A 21747-nucleotide genomic window follows, 5' to 3' on the forward strand; every position below is an offset into this window, starting at 1 on the left:
TTAAATTAATAACTTTTTAATCTTTTACATTTATTTGTGCCTTTGGTGCAGCTAATATACTAAGGTTTTGCAACCATTTATCATCATCTCTGCCTTGTAGCTTATATTTTATGGTCCATTAAATCTTCTCTCATTTCCTATAAATGGAAAAAAGGAAACCAAAAGTGGTAACATGAGGATTTGCCTATAAAAATGAAATGGCATTGAAAACCCTTCTATGCACATGGAATACTGCTAACTCATGTACTGCAAAGAGAGAGTATTTTGTCCCAAACAATGGCACTGGCTGGGAGAGTGAGACCATGCAGACTGATTAAAGCAGGTTGATCTAATGCAGTGGTGGGATTCAGCCAGTTCGTACCTATTCGGGAGAACCAGTTCTTAACTTTCTAAGAGGTTCAGAGAACCAGTTGTGGGAAGAAACCTTCTTTTGGTATTTTTTCCACTTCACAGGGCTAATCCTGTAAGGAAGACAGGAAGGAAACAATCTGGTGTTGTTTCTAGCTTAATTTTTATTGCCCTGCTTACAGAAACTGCCTCTCCGGTTAACCCTTATTACATTGTAATAGCTAAGGCAAAGTGCCCATCACCCTGAGTAATGTTGAGTTGGCCACGCCCACACGGTCACATCACCACTAAGCCCCACCTACCCACCTGGTCATTAGGACAGAGAACCAGTTGTTAAACTTATTTGAAACCACCATTGGTCTAATGGTTAAGGCACCAAGGTAAAACCCAAGAGATGTGAGTTCTAGTCCCGCCTTAGAAACAAAGCCAACTGGATGACCTTGGGCCAGTCACACTTTCTCAGCCCTAGGAAGAAGACAAAGGCAAACTGCTTGTGAAAAACCCTGCTAGAAAACTGCAGAGACTAATCCAGACAGTTGCCAGCAGTCAGGACTAACTTGAAGCCCACTATCACCATTGAAATGCAAGTTCCACACCTTTCTAAACATGCATCATGGCACACAACTCCAAAAGGGACAGAGCTTGTGTCATGAGAGCAGGACATTGTGTCAGCCTCTGCTTTGCTGCTGCTTCGGCTGCCATTGAAACGGGGAGGGGGGGGCATGGTATTTGGGAGGGGATTACTAATTGTGCTGGAGGAAGATTCTGGAGTTCTGCTGCCTGTCTTACTGCGCATGCGGAGGAGGTTTCCCGCCAAGGCCAATGGCACCGACATTCCATCTTGGTGATGCCTTTCGAAGTTATCTCGCACCTGACACTTGGGAGAATTATGATTGGACTGTGACTGGGATGCCAAGGGGTGGGGAATGGGGTATTCTATATATCATTTGCTTTCGCGCCTAAATAATCAGTCTTCGCTTTGCTACGCTTCTGATCATTTATAATTAGTAAAAGTACACTTGATTTCTATCAATGGAGTCTCGTGGTTTTCTTTCCTAATTATTCAATGGAGGAGTGCTGACATATTGTTTTGATCATTTGACAAAAGTAGCTGGCTGCAAACATTCACGGTCCCAAAGCTTTACGGTATCACGTTTTACAAGGTAATTGTATAGCAACTCAAAATCCTCAAATATTTACTCCCTAAATTATAAGAGGCCATTTGGCCTTGTAACAAAAGAACTAATCGTAATCTTTCAAGCTTTGTTTTGTCTTCGTCTCAAATGAAATGTACACATGAATTCAAAATGTCCAAAGAGAAACGTTCATCTCGAAAATAAATATCAGTTTTCAATAGCTGATTATTTGATGGAAAGTAGATTGCAGAAAAGGTCACTTTAAAATGTTTTTAGAACACTTTAAAACAAAGTAGAAATGGTGAAAATAAAAAATAAAAATTCAGAAGGTTTCTTCTGCTATCCTCCTTTCCTGTTATTGAAATCCAGCACATTGGACCATAAAGAATATTAAAAATAAAAGCTAGAAAGACTGGTGGTGCAGTGGTTAGAATGCAGTATTGCAGGCTAACTCTTACCACACAGCTTGGAGTTCAACCCTGGCCAGCTCACGGTTGACTCAGGTTTTCACCATTCTGAGACTGGTAAAATGAGGACCCAGATTTTTTGGGGGTGGGGGCCAATACAGTGACTCTGTAAATCGCTCAGAGCGTGTTATAAAGCACTATGAAGCAGTATATAAGTCATAAGTTGCTATGGCTAAGTAATAAGCTAAATTTGAAATCTTCTGCCACCTGTTTCCAAAATTTGTCAAAATTATGCTCTTCCTAAAGAATTCGATCATGGGAATATTTTCTATTGTCTTTGGTACATGTTCAAAAGCAGCAAAGTTATTTTTCACTCATCAAATCTTTTTTGTGCTTGTGTGATTCTCAAGAATGTGTGTCAAAACGATACAGATTTGGTTGTTGTTTATCAGAGACTGAAATGAAATGTTTCATCAAGAGGGTCAGACTTTTTGAAATATGGAAAGACGATTTCTTTTTTGACTCAATTCATTCTCCCCAGCCGTATGCATAAAAATATAATTCGGTTACTGCAGATTGTGTCACCCCATTTCCATTCCTCAATCAAGAAAAATCTAGACCTTCCTTTTCCTCATTCAGCCTAACTCACTCAAATTATATTATTCTGCAAATCAAGGACAAAAGGAATGACAAATTTCAAAAAGTGAGAAGAAATTATGACTTTCGATTCTTCTCTACCACTCAACCTTTAAAAACAGTTCATTCTCTCCTGTTCCAATCTCATTTCCAGTTGAGTAGTAACGGATGAAAAAAAATCTAGCAAGGAAAATTAAGACAGTTTTTTCCCAGAGGGAACACGGAATGATGGGAAACTCTACCAGCTGAATTGCAATTCATTCGACCTGCAATGGTGGAACAAGTCTTTTAATAGTATAGCAGCTACATGCAAGTTACCATCACTAGAGGGAGCATTTAGATCACCAATAATGTCCACATTTACCTTGGCATTGTTTTTGTCTAAAATGTCTTTGAATTTGAATTGTTTTTGCCTAATATTCAGAATCCCTGACTCCTTTCTGTTTTAAAAGCCAGGAATCCTTTTTCATGTGAATTAAACTTGAATAAGGTTTCATATTCTTGGATCTACATTTCCAAAACTTATATACTGCTGCTGCTGTATGACCGTAATATTGATATTGTATTGACTTAATTCCAAGTATCATTGAGAAACACCTACATACCTCCCAAGAACTCACAGACTGGGCCTTCTCGGGGTGCCGTCGACTGGACAATGCCGGCTGGCGGCTCCTCGGAGGAGGGCCTTCTCTGTAGCTGCTCCGACCCTGTGGAATGACCTACCTGTAGAGATCCGGACCCTCCCCACTCTCTCGGCCTTCCGAAAAGCCACTACAACCTGGCTATTCCGGCAGGCCTGGGGCTGTTGACTCCAGGAATGAGGTCCAGCCCCACCCAGATTGAGTGTATGGTGCGTTGTTTTTAAATTGTTTCTTTTTAAATTGTTTCCTTATTTTAACTCCTTATATTAACTTTTTCTGTAAGCCGCCCGGAGTCCTACGGGATTGGGCGGCATATAAATTTATTAAAAGTTAAAGATAATGGGCCTGCTAGTGGCTTCCTGAAGATCTCATGCAACATGGCCCTTAATAAAGAGATCCTGATAACCTCGTGTTGAGGACAGTGGGAAGTGCTTAAAAAGGGATTCCAAAATTTGTTTTATAAAGGTACATATCTACATCCTCTATATTTAGAAATTATATTTATGTCCATGTAAATCTGGACCAACAGAAGTCATTGTTTTAAACTGTTTTTTAAACAGGTAAAAAAAAAACCACCAAGGTTTTTTCTTCTTCTTAAAATAGTGCAAATCTAATTATGAACACTTCATCCAAAAGGTAGAGGGGGAGAGTTGAGAATCCAGTCATCTTATAGCATTTTGCTATATTCCAAATCATAATCTTAAGGAAGACTGGATAGTTTTATCACTACCAAGGAATAATTACAAAACAGGTATTTTAACAGTAAACCTTAGTATTAATACCAGTGTAATTCTCTTTCTCAAACTCAGCAATCTGAAATTTTGAATTGGGTCAGAGTGAAGATCATTGAGAAACACCTACATAATGGGCCTGCCAGTGGCTTCCTGAAGATCTCATGCAACACGGCCCTTAATAAAGAGATCCCGATAACCTCGTGTTGGTTTCAGCTGTGCAAATTAAACCCTGTTCTCACTGCTGCACTGGGGGAGCACCAGCCCTTCACAACTAAATCTGATCTTCATAGGAAAAGGTGACGATTGCTGTGCAAAGCTTCACTCACCCCCAAAGCAAATGGACTAAATTAATGTGGTTTTTTTTTTTTTGTCCTAATACTTATTCTGCATCAATGCCTTCTTCCAGGTTTTTAGCTGCTCAAACTAGTCTACTATCCTAGATATTTCTGAGGGCCCCAAAGAACAAAATGGCATTCACCTTTTAAGATCAGCTAGGTACTATGGCCACCTACTATGACACATTCATACTAGAACCAGTTTAAATACTTAAGTAACAAAACAGCTTAATGCTTAAGTAACAAACAAAAAAACAAGATCCATTTTTACTTCCAAACTTTCATAGGTGTTGTCATATAACTCCTTGTGTAGGTGTGGCGGTCACCCATGGCCCAGTGCATAACAGGGCATGCGCAGCCACGCTGAACCACACAGGAAAAAACAAACTCCATAAACATCCTGATAGTTCATAACATAACATCCTGATAGTTCGCTCTAGATGTGCCTTACCCAACGACGCCCAGGATTTGACCATATATAGGCAGAACTTCCCTGAGCAGTAGATTAGCAATTGTACTTTTACAGGCTGTCTTAAATCACATGCTGATTGCTCCTCCTGCCTTTGTCCTATCTTAATAAAAGGGGCTCCCAGACCCCCAATTTGGGTCGTCCCATCCCGAGAAAGCTCGTGTCCGTGTCTTTTCTCAACATTGGCCTCATGGGCGAACCACGGGTACGTCACACATAGGCACATAATTTAATCAAGCTTTGTTCTAGAACTTTTATCAGTATGGAATCAGAGGTGGGTTCCTACCGGTTTAGCCAAACTGATAGCGGAATGGCAGCCTGGGTTGCAGAACCGACAGTGACCTAGGCTGGCCACACCCCCCAACTGGTTTCCCGGTCGTTGCTGTTTCCACCTTTTTTAGTTCTGTGCATGCACAGAATAATTTCCACTGAACTGTGCATGCACACGCATCCAGCATGCGCACAAGCGAACTGGCAGTAACGCCAGCTGAAACCCACCTCTGTATTATTTATTCTACAGTTCCAAGACTTTCTAGATTTGTGAGAATCCTATTCTATGGCACCTGTACCATCACCCCAGCTGTTTCAGGTCTTTGCTGGGCATGTGCATGCATGCATGCCTCCCGCTGGCCAGTCTTCCGGCCTCTGCCGTACATGCGTGGGGCGCAGGTGTATGTGCAGGGCGTGCATGCGCCCACGCCTTCCAGTTTGGGCACACACACGCACTTTGGACACTCAGTGCCTAAAAGGTTTGCCATCACTGGCCTAAGCGCTAAGGCAGTGTTTCTCAACCGTGGCGACTTTAAGTCCTGTGGACTTCAACTCCCAGAATTCCCCAGCCAGCTATGCTGGCTGGGGGATTCTGGGAGTTGAAGTTCACAGGACTTAAAAGCTATGCTGGCTGGGGGATTCTGGGAGTTGAAGTTCACAGGACTTAAAAGTCGCCAAGGTTGAGAAACACTGCGCTAAGGGATCCAGTCATCTTATAGCATTTGCAAGGCTGCTTGAATATTACTATTTACGTATATATCGCTTTGCCCATCCCGTTTTTTGCAGCAGTCAGTGTGAAGAGTTTGAGGCAAGAAAATGTAAATTAATAATTGATGTTATTTTGCTAACAAAAGTGGATAATCATTGCTGTGATGACGAGTAGGGGAAAATGGACATAGGATGGACACAGAGAAAACAAACAGCTCACAGGTAATACTATTTTTTTTTTACAGCAGTAGTTAGTGGGACTGACCGAAAAAGACATTGGCCTTCATGTACAGTAACCCTTCATCCACTTTCTAAAACCTTCCGATTGTTAAAAACTGATGATCTTCAACTATTTTGAAATAGACAACACCCGGGTGTGGGGGGGGGGGGGAAAGAGTTATCTCTAAAACAGGATTAAAACCTGCAAGTGAAGTCCTATCCCTGTGATATCGAAGAACGTTCATATTTCTAGAATGACCACCCAATACTCAAGTCTGTGGCACGACAAAACCGCGCCCGTCAAAATAGCGGTGATAAAATCGCGTCGCTAAAGCTGCGACAACAGCGCGGCAACAGAAGGGCGCTTTAAAACGGCGCCGCGGCAGAAAGCCGATTTCATTTAACGTAAGGGTTAGGATTAGGTTTAGGGGTTTGTTTTAGGGTTAGGTTTAGGGTACTGAGTGCTTGGGAATGCGCGGATTTGCCCTCCGCGATTATGTCATCGCGGTAGGGTCGAGTTTTTCCTTAGCGCTTCGAACGGCGCGAATTAGTCTCCGCGCTTATGTCTCCGCAGATAAGGGCTTCGCGGATTTGTGGTGGAACCACTCAAGTCACACAAAAGCATCTCTTAACATTCACGTTTCTCCAACATCGTTAGCAGAGGCTATTTTTGTTTGACTAGTAGTTGCCAGGATACAGATGGTGATGTTTAACTACTTTAAGATAGGATTAAATGAGCTGCAGTGGCACAGTGGTTTAGTGCGCAGTACTGCAGGTTTCTTCTGCTGATCACTGGCTGCCAGCAGTTTTGATTCTCACCAGGCTCAAGGTTGACTCAGCCTTCCATCCTTCTGAGGTCAGTAAAATGAGGACCCAGATTGTTGGGCGAAATATGCTGACTCTCTAAACTGCTTAGAGAGGGCTGTAAAGTCTAAGTCTAAAGTATATGTCTTCAGTGCTATTGCTATTACTTTAGAATTAAGAGCTCTTTTAAGTAACTAATAAATTATACTTGATTCTCTAATTTCTCACCATACTGGAATGCAGTTAGGCCATAAACTGCATAAGCCAAATGTTCGATTTACTTTATTTAACATGCACTGTATTAGCCAATCTTGGTTAGGTTATGCAAAACAAAATAGCTGTGAGCCAAATACACTAAGATTTGAGAACCCAGCCAGGTTCCCCAACAAATGCGCACTCAACAAAAGCGCGCCCGATGAAACCGCGGCGACAAAACCGCGAGTTCTAAATCGTGCCGATTAATGAGCGCAGAAGTGCGCCGACAGAAGCGTGCTCTAAACCTAAACCTAACCCTGAACCTAAACCTAAACCTAACCCTGAACCTAACCCTTACCTTAACTTAAATCGCGCTTCTGTCGGTGCGCTGTTGTGGGTGCATTGATGTCGCAGTTTTCACAACGCAGTTTCATTGGTGCGCTTTTGTCGAGCGCGCATTTGTCAGGTCACACCCAGCCAGCAGAAAGAGTTTACTTTTCCACTCACAGGGGCCAACCCTAGTGGTCAAAGCTTAGTTTTTCAAAGGGTGAATGCCATGGTTTTATAGGAGCAGGAAGCTACTTTCCAATTAACACCTAAACTTATAAACAACAACCCTATCCAATTTCTTTTTTTGCAGCTATTGGAAGAACTCTTTTCCACAATACCTTCACTTATCAAAATATTAAGACATGACTGTACAAGATGTGAAGAGATTGAAAATCTGCAGGTACTAGATTTTATTCAGGAAAGAAAGCAGACGCTTAAGACATTGTATCGTGGGCCTTCCATCCCCATTTCAAGATGCAAGATCCAAAATTACATAAAATAGTATGTATGCTGGGGCGTTTCAAGCAGGCCTATCATATTCCCCATCAGTCCATATACTACTGAAGCTTTCAATAAGCACCCACTGTTATTTAACAGGACGTTTACCATTTTAGAAAAAGGACAGTGGGAAGTGCTTAAAAAGGATTCCAAAATTTGTTTTATAAAGGTTAGTATATATCTACATCCTCTATATTTAGAAATTATATTGATGTCCATGTAAATCTGGACCAACAGAAGTCATTGCTTTAAACTGTTTTTTAAACAAGTAAAAAAACCCCACCAAGGTTTTTTTTTCCTTAAAATAGTGCAAATCTAATTATGAACACTTCATCCAAAAGGTAAGGAGGGGGGTTGAGAATCCAGTCATCTTATAGCATTTTGATATATTCCAAATCATAATCTTAAGACTGGATAGTTTTATCACTACCAAGGAATAATTACAAAATGGGTTTTTTTAACAGTAAAACTTAGTATTAACGCCAGTGTAATTCTGCTTTCTCAAACTCAGCAATCTGAAATTTTGAATTGGGTCAGAGCAAAGATTCTTTTTCTAAAAGAAACCCCACACCCACCAAAGTTAAGAACTGCAAAAGCAGTGGTTTAACACAGGGGCCTCCAATCTCGGCAACTTTTAAGCAAAGCTGGCTGGGGAATTCTGGGAGTTGAAGTCCGCCAGGCTTAAAGCTGCCAAGGTTGGAGACCCCTGGTTTCACAGGCACTTAAGAATTGAGGGTTCTCACAAAAAGCAATTATCATTGATCACAACCACCTTCTCTTTGTAGCAGTTGCCAGGGAAAGATTTATGCTGCTTACTTGGGAAGGCTCGAGGTCTCCAAAGAATCCCCTTTTGTGAAAAGGATGAAAGCATCACGCTACTGTGACACCAGCCCTCTCTCCCTTTCATTATATGCTGCATCCCTCACTATTCTCCTATAAAAAGGGTGGAGCGCCACTACTATTTTATTTACCCCTTGAGAACACTCCTGCATAATTTGCAAGTCTGAGATTCAATATTCTCATGTTCCGAGGGGGAGGAGGAAACAGTGCAAAAGAAAAATTTCCATGTCTAGGATGTTCTTTGGCTGCGTACAGGAAATCTTTCTTCTCTTTCCTACACATAAACCATCTTGAAATCCCTACTTGCCACTGGAAATCAGCAGGGCTCCTCTACAGCAGCAATCTGCAGAATCGACCGGCAAAGGTTTTTCCAGATTCCACACCAGCTGGGAATTTGGACACCAAGAAAAGATCAAAAGGACAAAATAACCTACCATATTTTATGGACTATAAGACGCACTTTTTTTGTCTCCCAAAAGGGGGTGAAAAGTTCTGTGCGTCTTATAGACCAAATACTGCTGAAGCCCCACCCACCAGCCATTTTTTGGCCTCCGTACACCCTGTTTTGGGGTGTTTTTTTCTTCCCTTTTTTAGGCCTTTTTCCAGCCCATTTTTGCGGGCTTTTTTTCAGGCCGTTTTCAAGGCTTTTTTCGGCCCATTTTTGAGGCATTTTGCAACCTGTTTTTTTTTTTTTAAAGCGGGCTGAAAAAAACCTCAAAAATGGGCTGAAAAAAGACTCGAAAATGGGCTGGAAAAAGCCTTGAAAAAGCAGGCTGAAAAAAGGTGAAAAAATGGGCTGGAAAAAAATTGAGAACGGGCTGAAATAAGCTCCCCAAATGGGTCAAAAAAGCCTCAAAAAAGGACCAAAAAGACCTTGAAAATGAGTAGAAAAAAAGTCTGGAAAAGGGCCGGGAAAAGGCCCCCCAAAAGGGCCAAAAATGGGGCCCACGGAGGCAAAAAACCTTTGTTTGTTTTCCTCTTCTAAATTTAGATGCTTCTTCGTCAAGTGTGTCTTATAATCTGAAAAATAAGATACTTCAAGTATGAAAAAACTTCAATTGCCAAGAATGGTGATTAAAAGAAACAGAGATGTATGTTTGAGAGATTTAAAGTTCTGTCGGCATTTTTGAAAGGCGGGATATCTGGTAAAAATCTGGGGTTTGTTTTATATAAGTTGGATTCTTATCATCGTACATTTTTTTGACAAGACACATGTGACTCTTGCCGTGAGATCAATCCCAACCAAATAACAAGTCAACCAGCTTGGACAGTTCATCTGCACTTATTGTTAAGAATTTTTTAATTAAAAACTGGCTTGTTAGATGGAACTTCTTCCTACCCCTCCCCTCCCCACCCCCCACCCCCACCCCAATTATCACAAGCTCCCACCAACTGGGATGTGTGTCAGTCCCAGGAGCAGAAAGGAAATAAGCATCTTAAGGCTGCATCACACAAACTAAACCCAAAATAAAAATACTTATCCAGCCCAAAGTGGGCCACCTTTTGGAAAACGGCAACTAATATTTAACAAGGAAATCTATTTTCAAATAGGCTTCTATATTTCCACACATTTTCTTTCCGGGGTGACGACGCATGATCAGTAGCTTCACTGAAGTTTGAATCGGGGCGCGGAGAAGGGGAGGGGCAGAGAAGTGAGAAAGTCTCTCCCTCCAGACAATGGAAGGCCGAGAATCAGAAAGAATATAAACGTTTTCACAGTAAACCATAAATAAAAGTGCAGCAAGTGTTCAAGTAGGCTAACGAGGCTATGTGGAGAGGGTGGTGATTGGTTTGGTCATCTTTTGGAGGCCCTGCGGGGGTCCCTCCCGTTACTAATTGTGCTTTGAAAGGGACGAGCATTGTTAGACAGTAGAGGCGCGAGAGGAGTGGGGGCCCGTCCGCCAGACCTCCCAGAACCTGAATAGGTGGGGGCATGATTATAAGCAGTGGACAATCCACTCAACTCTGGTCCAGTTGGCAAACCATTTCCTAAAAAAACAAACAAAAGAGGAAACAATTTTTTAAAAACTGTCATCAAACTTTTCTATTTTCTCACGTCACGTTTCTTTAGCAATGGAGACGGTCAATGCTCAAAAGAGCCTGTTCTTAACTAGGGAGCATTTAGCATGAAGTTGCCGAGAGCTGGTGAAATCACCAGTGGAGACCACAAAATCCCAAGAGGTAGCTTGTCACACAATGGTAATCAATGCAACAAAAAAACAAGTGATGGCAGTCTTAATGACGTAGCAGGATCTTGTATAATGCAGGTAATTCCTGCTAATCTATAAACAGGCACCAAAGCTAATTAAAAGAAGTTAACGTATCACATCAACTTTTAAGATGCGGGGACTTGAAGATGATGGCTGGGAAATTCTGGGAGTTGACGTTCACGCATCTTAAAAGTTGTTAACATGATGGTGCAAAATCTTTACTGGGTGTTAACTTACCGGGAATAATTATCTTACAAAGAAGATTATATAGCAAACATATTTTTTTTATTGTGTCCAACTTTGGGTTAAATAAATTGGGTTGCGTCCTTTGATCAGGAATTTGAGGTTCTTCAAAACCAGTTCCCCATATGTTCTCCCCAGTCATGGCACGACAAAACCGCGGTCCACTAAAGCGCGCCCAATTAAAGCGCGTACCTGATGTCATCAGCAGCGCGACAAATACGACCGCGGAGAAAAAAGGGCGCTTTAAAAAGCGCTTTTAAAGCAAGCCGATTCACGTAAAGGTAAGGGTTAGGTTAAGGGTTAGCGTTAGGTTTAGCGTTAGGTTAAGGGTTAGGTTTAGAGTTAGGTTTAGGGTTAGGTTAAGGGTTAGGTTTGGGGGGGTTAGGGTAAGGTTTTCGCGTTAATTTTAACTTTACCGCTCACAGCGTGATGTTTTCGTCGCGCTGTGATGACGTCAGGTACGCGCTTTCGTCGAGCGCGCTTTAGTCTACCGCGGTTTTGTGGTGGAACCCTCCCCAGTAAGTTATGTTGATAAAATGGTTGATGTGTATGGGGTTATGCCGAAGGAATCAGACGCCTAGCCTGCCCATGGTTTATTTATTTGTGAAATGAAATTGTGGAATGGGAGATGTAAACTGAGACATAATATCAAAACCTGACTGGACAAGAAGCAGTGAATACTCCTCCGAGATTTGTCTAGCAAAGTTTTGGATTTATTATTTAAATTTAAATTTAATTTCTATAGCCGCTCATCTTAGTCAATGACTTTGGAGTCATTAATGATGAGTCCAGGGCTAGGAATGTAAAGTTGACTTGCTGTTTAAGTTCTGTGTCAAATTTGGCTTTAATTATTATGGTTAATCTAGGAGCAAGCCAAAAGTTAACTGTAGTTTCTTAGCTTTGCCTATTAAAAACCAACCACCAATTTAAACGGAGGCATCTTCCCAAGTAGCCATTTCCATGCTTTCTCCTACTTCCTGTACACTTACTTACCAGTTGGCCCAAAAGTACAAGTACCAGAATTAGCCTGCTCACCCTGTGCCTTGAAAAAAGAAATGCAAAAGGGGAGAGGGGGGGGGGGAGAAAAGCATTAAGAAAACAAACCATTTTCTCCTTGAAAAAGTTATCCCCCCACCCCACTCATTTAAACGCCCATTGTTCCCATAAAGATGGGGGGGGGGGGAAATCCACTGCAGCGAAAGCTCGTATTAGATAAGACCCAAGAAAAACCTATCTTAAAAGCTGCTGATGGCAGACCCCAGAATGGTGCTGCGTGTGACAAAACCTACCACTTTATTCGGCTGCCCTGGGTGATCTGAACTGGGTTCACTGAAATTGGGCACTTCTGAATACACCATGCAGAACCTGTACAGAAAAACAAGCTCATGAGAGAATGAAGTTTCTTGCTGCAACTATTTCTGCAACCTCTGTCCAGTTTCCAGCAATAAACCCCAGAGGTAACCAGAAAGGGCTACAAGACTCCCCAATGAGAAACACAAATTCGATGTCTTTTAGCTTATCCAAAGTTCAGGACCAGAGAAAACTAAATCCTGTGCAAACCACAGGACCGGCCTCCAAGGTTGCAATTCTAAGCCCCCATTTTCCTTCTGCTGCTAAGATGCCCGTATTTAACATTCTAATCATTTCTGCAGAAGGATACACACCAGGGCTGCAACCCTTTGTACGTTTTCCCTTCAGATCCACTGAATCATGAATGCCTTGCTTGTATGAAAACATGCCTAGATTTGAGCCATGCAGAGAAGACACAGTAAGGCTAGTGTGCAACAAGTTCCAAAGAGAAGTGTTTCAAGATCAGTTAACATTCCAAATGTGGCAACCCCAAAATTCTGCATCTTAAATTGCTCTTTAAAACCTCTTCTACCAAACAATTGTATTTGGCGTCGGGGTCTCCTGTGGGGCAGAACCTATTAAGTGACATTGTGCTCAGCAGAATGTTCTTTCACACTGGCAAATCCAAAACAAATGCATTTCAATCTCTGGCATCACTTAGCATCCCAAAACTAAAAATCAGATAGCCATCTCTTTTAGAAATGTATAATCTTCTCTAAATCCAGATCATCAGGCGATCAGCCTTGTTTTTGCTAAAATACCCACCCCTCCGCCATTTCCATTTCAACACTTATCTTCTAACAAAACTATTCATGTTCACTTTTCCCCCTTTATGACAACATCCGTGGTGGTGCAGTGGTTAGAATGCAGTACTGCAAGCTACTTCTGTTGGCTGCCGGCTGCCAGCAGTTCAATTCTGAACGGCTCAAGGTTAACTCAGCCTTCCATCCTTCCGAGATGGATAAAATGAGGACCCAGACTGTTGAGGGCAATATTCTGACTCTGTAAACTGCTTAGAGCAGTGTTTCTCAACCTTGGCAACTTGAAGACGTCTGGACTTCAACTCCCAGAATTCCCCAGCCAGCAAATGCTGGCTGCGGAATTCTGGGAGTTGAAGTCCGGACATCTTCAAGTTGCCAAGGTTGAGAAACACTGGCTTAGAGAGTGCTGTAAAGCACTGTGAAGCACTATATCTCACTTAGCCTCCCCAAACTAAAATCTGATAGCCATCATCTCTTTTAGAAATGTACACTAATCTTCTCTAAATCCAGACACCCTGTGGATTTTTTGCTTTAATAAAAAAAAAATGGAAGCAGATATAATGGAAGGTAATGTACTGTGAATAATCAGAGGTCACATTGCATAAATTAGACTTAGTATAATCACACAAGAGGCCACTTAACATTCCAACTGTTCGAACTATCCCCTAAATATTCCTATCTAGTCTGGCCTGGTTCACAATGCATGATTATGACAGAATGACTGGAAGACGAATTATGGACCAATTATTGAAAAGTTTGAATGGGGTCACTAGCACATTAATCGCCGTTTACTGAATATACAAGGCTCGCCCAATTCACAGAAAACAGAGAGCTGAATGCCAAGAATTCTTCCATTGCATCTAACACAATGCAAGGAGAGACAAACATTTTCAGTACATCTTCAATACAGGGTTAAACGTTTGGTGATCATCTAATGCTCCCACCATCATTCATGTCAAGATGAACCAGCCCCTAAAGTAAAAAAAATTAATAAATCTGAACAGGTCCAGTTTTTTGCTTTTAAAGTTTTATTACCGGTCTCAATGAATAGCCTACACAAAGTTGAAAAATGCTAGACACGGCAACTATCTGATTCAGGACACAGTTGATCTCAGAGACCTTAATTAGAACCTAAAAGATTCTGCTACATAGAGGGGGAAATTTACCTTTACACCCCTAGAGAGGCTGGCTCCTCCAGGACAGATTGGAGCGCAATACCAGAGTAGGATGTGGAAGCTCGCATTGCGGCTGCCTCTACCGTACCTGGCCTGTGAATAAATAGAGGACTTCAGATTTTCGTGCTGCAAGTCCTTGAAAGTGACAATGTCTTAACCTAACAAATGGCTAAACTTACCTGCTTACAACTAATATTCAAAAGACATAAATTATGCAGGATGGAAAAGACTGATCAAGATGCCATTTCTTAGCTATTGAAGTTACCAAGCACTATAATCCCCCCCATCCCACTTTCAGCCAGAATAAAACCAAATAATGTTGAATCAACACCACAGAGTGTAGTAAATGGTAGAGAGACTTTTTCCCTTTAAGGCCTGGATTTTGCCTATCAGGTTTCAAACAATGAACAGATTATGTGCAAAATGAGATACTCACTCCCCAATTTTTTGCAGGTCACCTCCTCTTCCAGTATAAAGCGTAAGGCATCCTTTCCACAAAGAGGCATACCTAAGCAAGGAAACACAAGCAACATTATGGAGTGGATGGAAATTAAACAAGGAGAGAAGCAACCTGAAATTAAGTAGAAACTTCCTAACAATGAGGACAATTAATCAGTGGAACAGTTTGCCATTGAAGTTGTGGGTTCTTCATCACTGGAGTTTTTTTTAAGAAAAGCTTGGACAGCCACCTGTCTGAAATGGTATAAGGTCTTCTGCTTGACCAGGGGGCTGGACAAGAACACCTCCAAGGTCCCTTCCAGCTCCAGTCAGATTGAACCATTAAACACGCTAGAAGAGAATGTGGTGACAGTACAAGTTTTATCAGGATAAAACATAAGTCATCATTCATCAAATGCCATCACATTTATTGTCAATACAATAAAAAAATACACTTAAAGCACTGAAACATTAAACTTGGCTTTGCCTTACATTAATTGCTGACTTCTATACTTTGGTTGTAATTAAGAACCCATTGGATAACTTTATTTCATCAAGTTGAAGAATTAAATAACTGAAATTTGCATTCCACTTTATGCCTCCGGATGGCCCTTGAGACTCATAATTCAACAAAATAACTCTTTAGCAAGATTTCACTGAGGCTGATAGAAAGAGGAAAAAGATACGGTCTCCTTAAAAACAATTAATATTGCTTCTAAAACTTTTCCACAGATGGCCAAAGTGTTGAGTTTTCAAAGAAGCTATCCATCTCTTTGTGAGTCACGCATGAGTTCTGCTAAAATGCAAGTAAAAAAGCATCTCTGATATGGTATTGTGCCACGTTGCCCTATGAAGGACTTAGAAGTTAGTCTAAAGCCATGATGGTGAACCTGTGGCATGCAGAGCCCTCTCTGTGGGCACGCGAGCCGTTGGCCCAGCTCAACCCCACCGTGCATGACCTGGGTACTTGAGAGACCGCCTCCTGCCAGTCACCTCCCAAAGACCTATTAGATCCCACAGACTAGGCCTCCTCCGAATTCCATCTGCCAGCCAATGTCGGCTGGCGACTCCCCGAGGGAGGGCCTTCTCTGTGGCTGCTCCGGCCCTCTGGAACGATCTCCCCGTTGAGATCCGGACCCTTACCACCCTTCCGCAAAGCAATAAAGACCTGGTTGTTCCGGCAGGCCTGGGGCTGTTGAACTATCCAGCTCCCTCCGAGGTTATGACTGTTGTTGTATTTTAAATTCCTGTTTTCTATTTTTTTATACCCCCTCCCCTTTTGATTGTTAGCCACCCTGAGTCTTCCGGGAATAGGGCGGCATACAAGCCAAATCAATCAATCAATCAATCAATCAATCTGCCCACCAGCTGTTTTTTAGGTCTCGGCCATGCATGTGGCAGGGGTACATGCAGATGTGCATGCATGCATGGAGTGCACATGCAGGAGTCATGTGCAGATATGTAGGGTATGATGTAGGGGGGTTGCATGAGCATGCACGGGTTTGCGCATGGATGTACGGGGAGGAGTGCATGCAGGACGTATGCAGGGGTTGTGCGCAAATGCGCAGAGGGTAGGGCACACAGGGTTGTGCATGCATGCACAAGGGTGGGGCATACACGGGGAGGTCACATAAGCATTGTATTATGGGTGCATGTGCGTGCCTTCGGCACAGGACAAAAGGTTAGCCATCTGGTTGCCCATTGATACAGAAGCAAGTCATTATTGTTCCCAAGTAAGCAGCCATGACTGTCTTTTAAGCCAAAGAATATGTTCCAGCCTCATTTGGGATATATTGCATGCTTCTGTCCAAGGTATGCTAAATGTGGATGTAAGGTTATTCCATTTCATTGCAGTTGCAGGATTATAAGGCCAGTTGTACTGGAAAGGATTGTCTTATCTCTTGAGCAGGACATTATAAACTTGATAGACAAAAAGATCTGAAGACAAATCAGTTTAAATGTATTAAGACCATTCTAATGGAATGAGCAGCCAGGGCAAGTCTTAATAACAGAGCTGAGCGCTGAATTGGATTGGGGGGGGGGGATCCAGAGCATGGGAGGGTGCCAACACAATACCAATCAGCAATTCCTTAAAACCACTTCCTTTCCTCCAATTACACAAGAACCACCATGCAAAACTGACCAAATGCTTTTGCAGAACAGTGGTGCTACCAGCAACCAGATGTTATTTATTCACTGACACATCACTGATTTTCTACTTTTTAAAAGCATTTCTTCTACTCAAAACATGTCATCATTGCAAGTATTATGTAAGAATCATCGTCCTATTGTGTCCATAAATTCTTCTCAGGAAATTCATAGCTGATGCAATTTGACCAGGATATACACTATATTGCCAAAAGTATTCGCTCACCTGCCTTTCCTCGCATATGAACTTACTGTAAGTGACATCCCATTCCTAATCCATAGGGTTCAATATGACGTCGGTCCTCCCTTTGCAGCTATAACAGCTTCAACTCTTCTGGGAAGGCTATCCACAAGGTTCGGGAGTGCGTTTATGGGAATTTTTGTCCATTCTTCCAGAAGCGCATTTGTGAGGTCACACACTTGTTGGACAGGTTTACACGGCCTACCACTTCGTGGCTGAGTTGCTGTCGTTCCCAAACACTTCCACGATCTTATAATACAGCTGACAGTTGACTGTGGAATATTTAGGAGCGAGGAAATTTCACAACTGGATTTGTTGCACAGGTGGCATCCTATCACAATTCCACGCTGGAATTTACTGAGCTCCTGAGAGTGACCCATTCTTTCACAAATGTTTGTAAAAACAGTCTGCATGCCTAGGTACTTGATTTTATACATCTGTGGCCATGGAAGTGATTGGAACACCTGATTCTGATTATTTGGATGGGTGAGCGAATACTTTTGGCAATATAGTGTATGTTGTTGTGTGCTTTTTAAATTTCTAACATAAAAAAGTAAAGAAAGTTCAAGCAATTAGTTATAAAAAAGTAACTGAAGGTCAAGCTAACTGGAATGGGATGAAATATAGCTTAAATCCTTTTTTTTTCATACTAACTGGCAAATAATTCAACAAGGCCATCCCTGACACACATTAGCTTCTTTTGAACTGAATCTGATGCAAAAAATGCAGAATACCTATAATAAATTAAGATGCTTTATTACTAATTATTAATTATCTCTCTCTCCATTTTAAAATAGCCCGCTTTCTCAGTAATACTTGATAACAGAGACTCTCTGACCGAAGAGGCAGAAATAGCCAGCTGCAACAGGAAAGATGTTATAAATCACATTACACCAGATCTCAATCCATTATTCTATCTTACTTCAAAAGAGGGTACTATATCTAAGCATTCAGAGCCATTTACCCTTCGTGTAAAGACACCAAAGAATTGCCCTTGTTTATAAAAAATCAGTCTGAGAAATTTCACCTTACAGGGCCCGTTTTGCTGAAGACATTGTGGAGGGAGGAGGCCTTGAATTTCCAACTCCGTAAGAAACTCTAGGCCAGCTCAGATACTGAAAAAGGAGGTGTAAATTTAAAAACAGCAGTGAGATTCACCATTTACAAGTGTGTGTGTTTGGGTGGGGTGGGGGGTGTCAGAGAACTACCCTCAAGCAGGGTAGGGTGTTTTGTCCAAAGGTTGCTTCTAGGGGTTGGTCTTTACTGGGAAGTCATGCAAATAAAATGAATTGTCATGGTCTTTAAAAAAAAAAAAAAGCTCAGGAAGTTGTAAAAGGTGTTCAGAGTGTTAGCTATGAAGCTGAGCACCACCAAAATGCCTTCTTATCTCCCTGCCTCTGCAGAAAACTGTTTTCAGTTATGAGGGAAGTCAAAAATAGCTGGCTGTGGAATTCTGGGACTTGAAGTCCGCAAGGCTTGCCAAGGTTGGAGACCCCTGACCTAAACTACTCTTATCTCCAGAGAGGATATGAATGCAGAGAGCAGTTCTGATCCCTCCTCCTGGTCATAGTTATGAAAGTCTTTTAAAGAAGTGAAATCTCCCTTACATCAAGCTTGACTCTTTGTTTCCTTGGCAACAATACCAAAGTTGTTTCAATACCAAACTTGCTTTCTTCCCATAAGATAAATAAATATAAATATGATTCCTTGGGCTTCTGGCTCGATGATTTCCTAGCTGCCTCCCATGCAAATGCTAATCTGATTTGACTGTGGGTTGTTTTTTGTTTTTTTTCCCCCAGTTTAGATAAAGTTAAGTTCTGCTATCTGGATATCTCTTTATTTCACAAGTCTTGAGCATTTCCCAAGTTCTACCACTGCAATGTTCAACTTGGCTCTTGAAGAGGAAGGACAGAAGGGGAGTGAATAGCTTTTGTTTCTCCATTATAGGAAATCCCTTAAGTCAACTCACTTCTACAAAAAAAGGGGCTCAGAGACAATCAAGAAAACTGGGCAGGTCACCTGTTTTCTTAAGCCCGCCTTCTCAACCGATTCCATCAAAGTGCCGCCACCTGCAGTCAACTCAATCAGTGGCCACGTTGGTTGGAAAATTGGGAAGTCATAAGGTTGGCGAAGGGCGCTTTAAGAGGTCAGCCGAAGTCAACGTGTGGTTTAAAAAGGCTCCATTGCTATACACCAACCCTTTTGTTTATATCTGGGCCACTTTCAATCATATACAAAGCACTATGTGTGACAGAGAGGGATGGCAGACTAGCGGAAACAGTGAATCCCCTTCCTGTGCCTGCCGCTTATCCCAAGGGAGCCGACCTCTCAGTCTAGTTCATGGGGAGTATAAGCACTGAGAGGACAGGTGTTTTTCCAAGAAACAAAGTGGCATGGGGACCCCCTTTCCGCTTGTCAATCTAGGCCTGTCCTCCTGTTAAAAGGATCAAGCATTAGGGGATTGGAACAACCTTGAAGAAGTATTGTCAGTCAACAGGCATTTTGTGGGTTAGAGGTGGCAAAGGGATGAACCAGCCCAACAGTTCTTCCTGTGTACAGTATATTGATTGTAGCAGACTCGGTTTAGACACAGCACCACCAGTTAGCTGTTCCCAAACTTTTAACTGCTAGCAGCCTTGCAAGAAAAGAATTCCCGTTTCCCATTGCCCTCTTTTTCCAAAAGAGATGGCAGCCACAGCTGCTTCCGTGCCAGTTTTACCTAGTCCATGTTCAGGGAACACCGCCTTCCGAGTAGCAGACAAGCTGCTTCAAGAGCAAACAAGCCAGACTGAGCTCAGCCTGACATCATCCTTATTTTGCATTACGTACCCTTTGGTCAACCGAATAATATCACCTGGCTGGATGAGGCTGCCAAGCTCATCCCACACAGAGATGGTGATGCTTCCTGTCTTGTCAGCTACTTTGCACGCCCTGACTTCGTGCCCGTCTTTGGTTTTGGTAACACGTCCTGCCAGGAAACAGCAAAAAAAAGAAAAGAGACAGAGACAGAGACAGAGAGACAGAGAGAGACAGAGAGAGACAGAGAGAGAGAGAGAGAGAGAGAGAGAGAGAGAGAAAGCAGCCAATGAGACATACACAGGAACAATGACCCAATAAATACAAGCTGTCACCATGATTTATTCTCCTGTAAATATGATCTTCGGCTTTTTGAAATGGAGATGAGCACCGTCCCCTAGAATCGAGAACGACCAGCACCTATGTGCGAGGGGAACTTTTTTTAACTTTGCCTAAATAGGATTAGGAAGTTATTACGGAGTTTAAAAGCTTAGGAAGTGATGGCAGAAATAAAATAAAAAAATTAGAAGATAACTAAAAGTCTTATCTTTTAAAAAATCTATATTTAAAGGGTGGAGCACACCACCAATGGGACTGCCAACCTTTTCCCTGAAAAGTGACCACGTGTCCCAAACTCACACACACACACACACACACAGCTTCTGAGCTAGAAAGAGGAAGAAGGAAAGATAGGAAGGAGAGGCGGGGAGGAGAGATGGAGGGAAGGAAACAATGAATGAGATGGTTCCAAGGGACACCCACTTACCTATCTCCAGTACAATAAAGACGACATTTAGATTTTTCAGTCCGGCCTTTATATCTTTTATGAAGAAGTGTGTCTCGTTTGCCATGCTCAGGCTACTTGCTCAGGAGGAAGATACGGGCGTTGCGGGGACAGAATGAGCAGGACAAACCATCCCTTAACAGCGGAGCACAGGGTAGCAAAGGGCAGCCGGGGATCGGGATGGGTATTTTGACCAGCTTTTCAAAAAATATATAAAAAAAGCAATTATATGTACAGCTGGAGGTGGCAAGGGGAGAAGGCGCTTTTTTTAAAAAGAAGAGACAAGGCACACGCACACACAGCAACCCCTTCCTGTCGCTCAAACTGGTTGAACTCCTAATCGGGGTGGGGGGGGAGAGAGGGAACCCCTGATCGCAGACAAATCTAAAGCCGGGTTGGGTTTAGAAGCCCGAGCTCTGTGATTATAACAGGCAGAGAGTTTGGCCGGCTTCAACTGCGATTTCCGCCCCTGCCGGTGGAAGGGAAAAACCAGTCCAGCCTTCTCCTCTCCACCCTGCTTCTTACAGCGCTCTTCGCTCCCCCGGAAAACGAGGGAGAAAAGAAAGCGGGGGCCGCTTTCTCTTGTTCCTTGTTATTTTACAACCACTTAAAGGTGCTTTGCTGCGCCTTGTTCACCCACCCACCCCTCCTAGTGAGCACACCAAGCCCAGGGAAAGTAAGTGCAGTAACTTCACTCCCAGCACCCCAGCTCCTTTCGCAAACGCTCCCCCTCTATGGAAGGCAAGCATGTGCCGCATCGCGCTTTTATAGTCGAGCGGACCGATCCATTTGCTCTTCGCGAGGGGAAGGGAGAAAAGAGTGCGAAGGGCGGTACGAGGGAAACAGAGAAGGAAGACACCGACTGCCGGGCGAACGGACGGCTGAGGAGTCTTATCAACCTCGCGTCGTATGTTATCCGCTTTGTAACCAACCGGCGCTGGAGATATAAATTAAAAAAAAAACCAGGACGGGGCCCACCCAAGCGAAATGGTACCGTCCGGGGGGACGCGGAATGGAACTGAATGTGACAA

At 42.6% G+C, this 21747-nt stretch overlaps 1 protein-coding gene and 1 long non-coding RNA gene across 6 annotated transcripts in view; both read right to left on the reverse strand.

Annotated features, from left to right (window-relative positions):
* Window positions 1–21435, reverse strand: part of NABP1 (nucleic acid binding protein 1) — a 32077-nt gene extending 10642 nt beyond the window's left edge. Inside the window, exons 1-6 of one of the 5 annotated variants that reach the window (XM_014069402.2) lie at window positions 20699–21432; window positions 19966–20104; window positions 14746–14817; window positions 12313–12388; window positions 12017–12065; window positions 9258–10559 (exon numbers count right to left, since the gene is read on the reverse strand). In XM_014069402.2, coding sequence (XP_013924877.1) covers window positions 10366–10559; window positions 12017–12065; window positions 12313–12388; window positions 14746–14817; window positions 19966–20104; window positions 20699–20783 — 615 coding nt within the window. In that variant the 5' untranslated portion in view covers window positions 20784–21432 and the 3' untranslated portion in view covers window positions 9258–10365. Of the gene's footprint in view, window positions 1–9257; window positions 10560–12016; window positions 12066–12312; window positions 12389–13903; window positions 14107–14300; window positions 14403–14745; window positions 14818–19965; window positions 20105–20698 lie in introns of those variants that run through there. The other 4 variants (XM_014069405.2, XR_015695759.1, XM_087707734.1 and 1 more) reach the window with 4 other exon arrangements.
* On the reverse strand, window positions 7626–9168 carry LOC148049343 (uncharacterized). Its single transcript, XR_015695976.1, has 2 exons — window positions 8453–9168; window positions 7626–8346 (listed from the first exon to the last, which is right to left on the reverse strand). It is a non-coding gene; the product is annotated as an uncharacterized LOC148049343 (long non-coding RNA).
* Window positions 21436–21747: the final 312 nt, after the last annotated feature.

This window comes from Thamnophis sirtalis, unplaced genomic scaffold (genome assembly GCF_051295495.1).
Source record: "Thamnophis sirtalis isolate CommonGarterSnake01/CBP01778 unplaced genomic scaffold, rThaSir2_p1.2 scaffold_1, whole genome shotgun sequence".
NCBI lineage: Eukaryota > Metazoa > Chordata > Lepidosauria > Squamata > Natricidae > Thamnophis > Thamnophis sirtalis.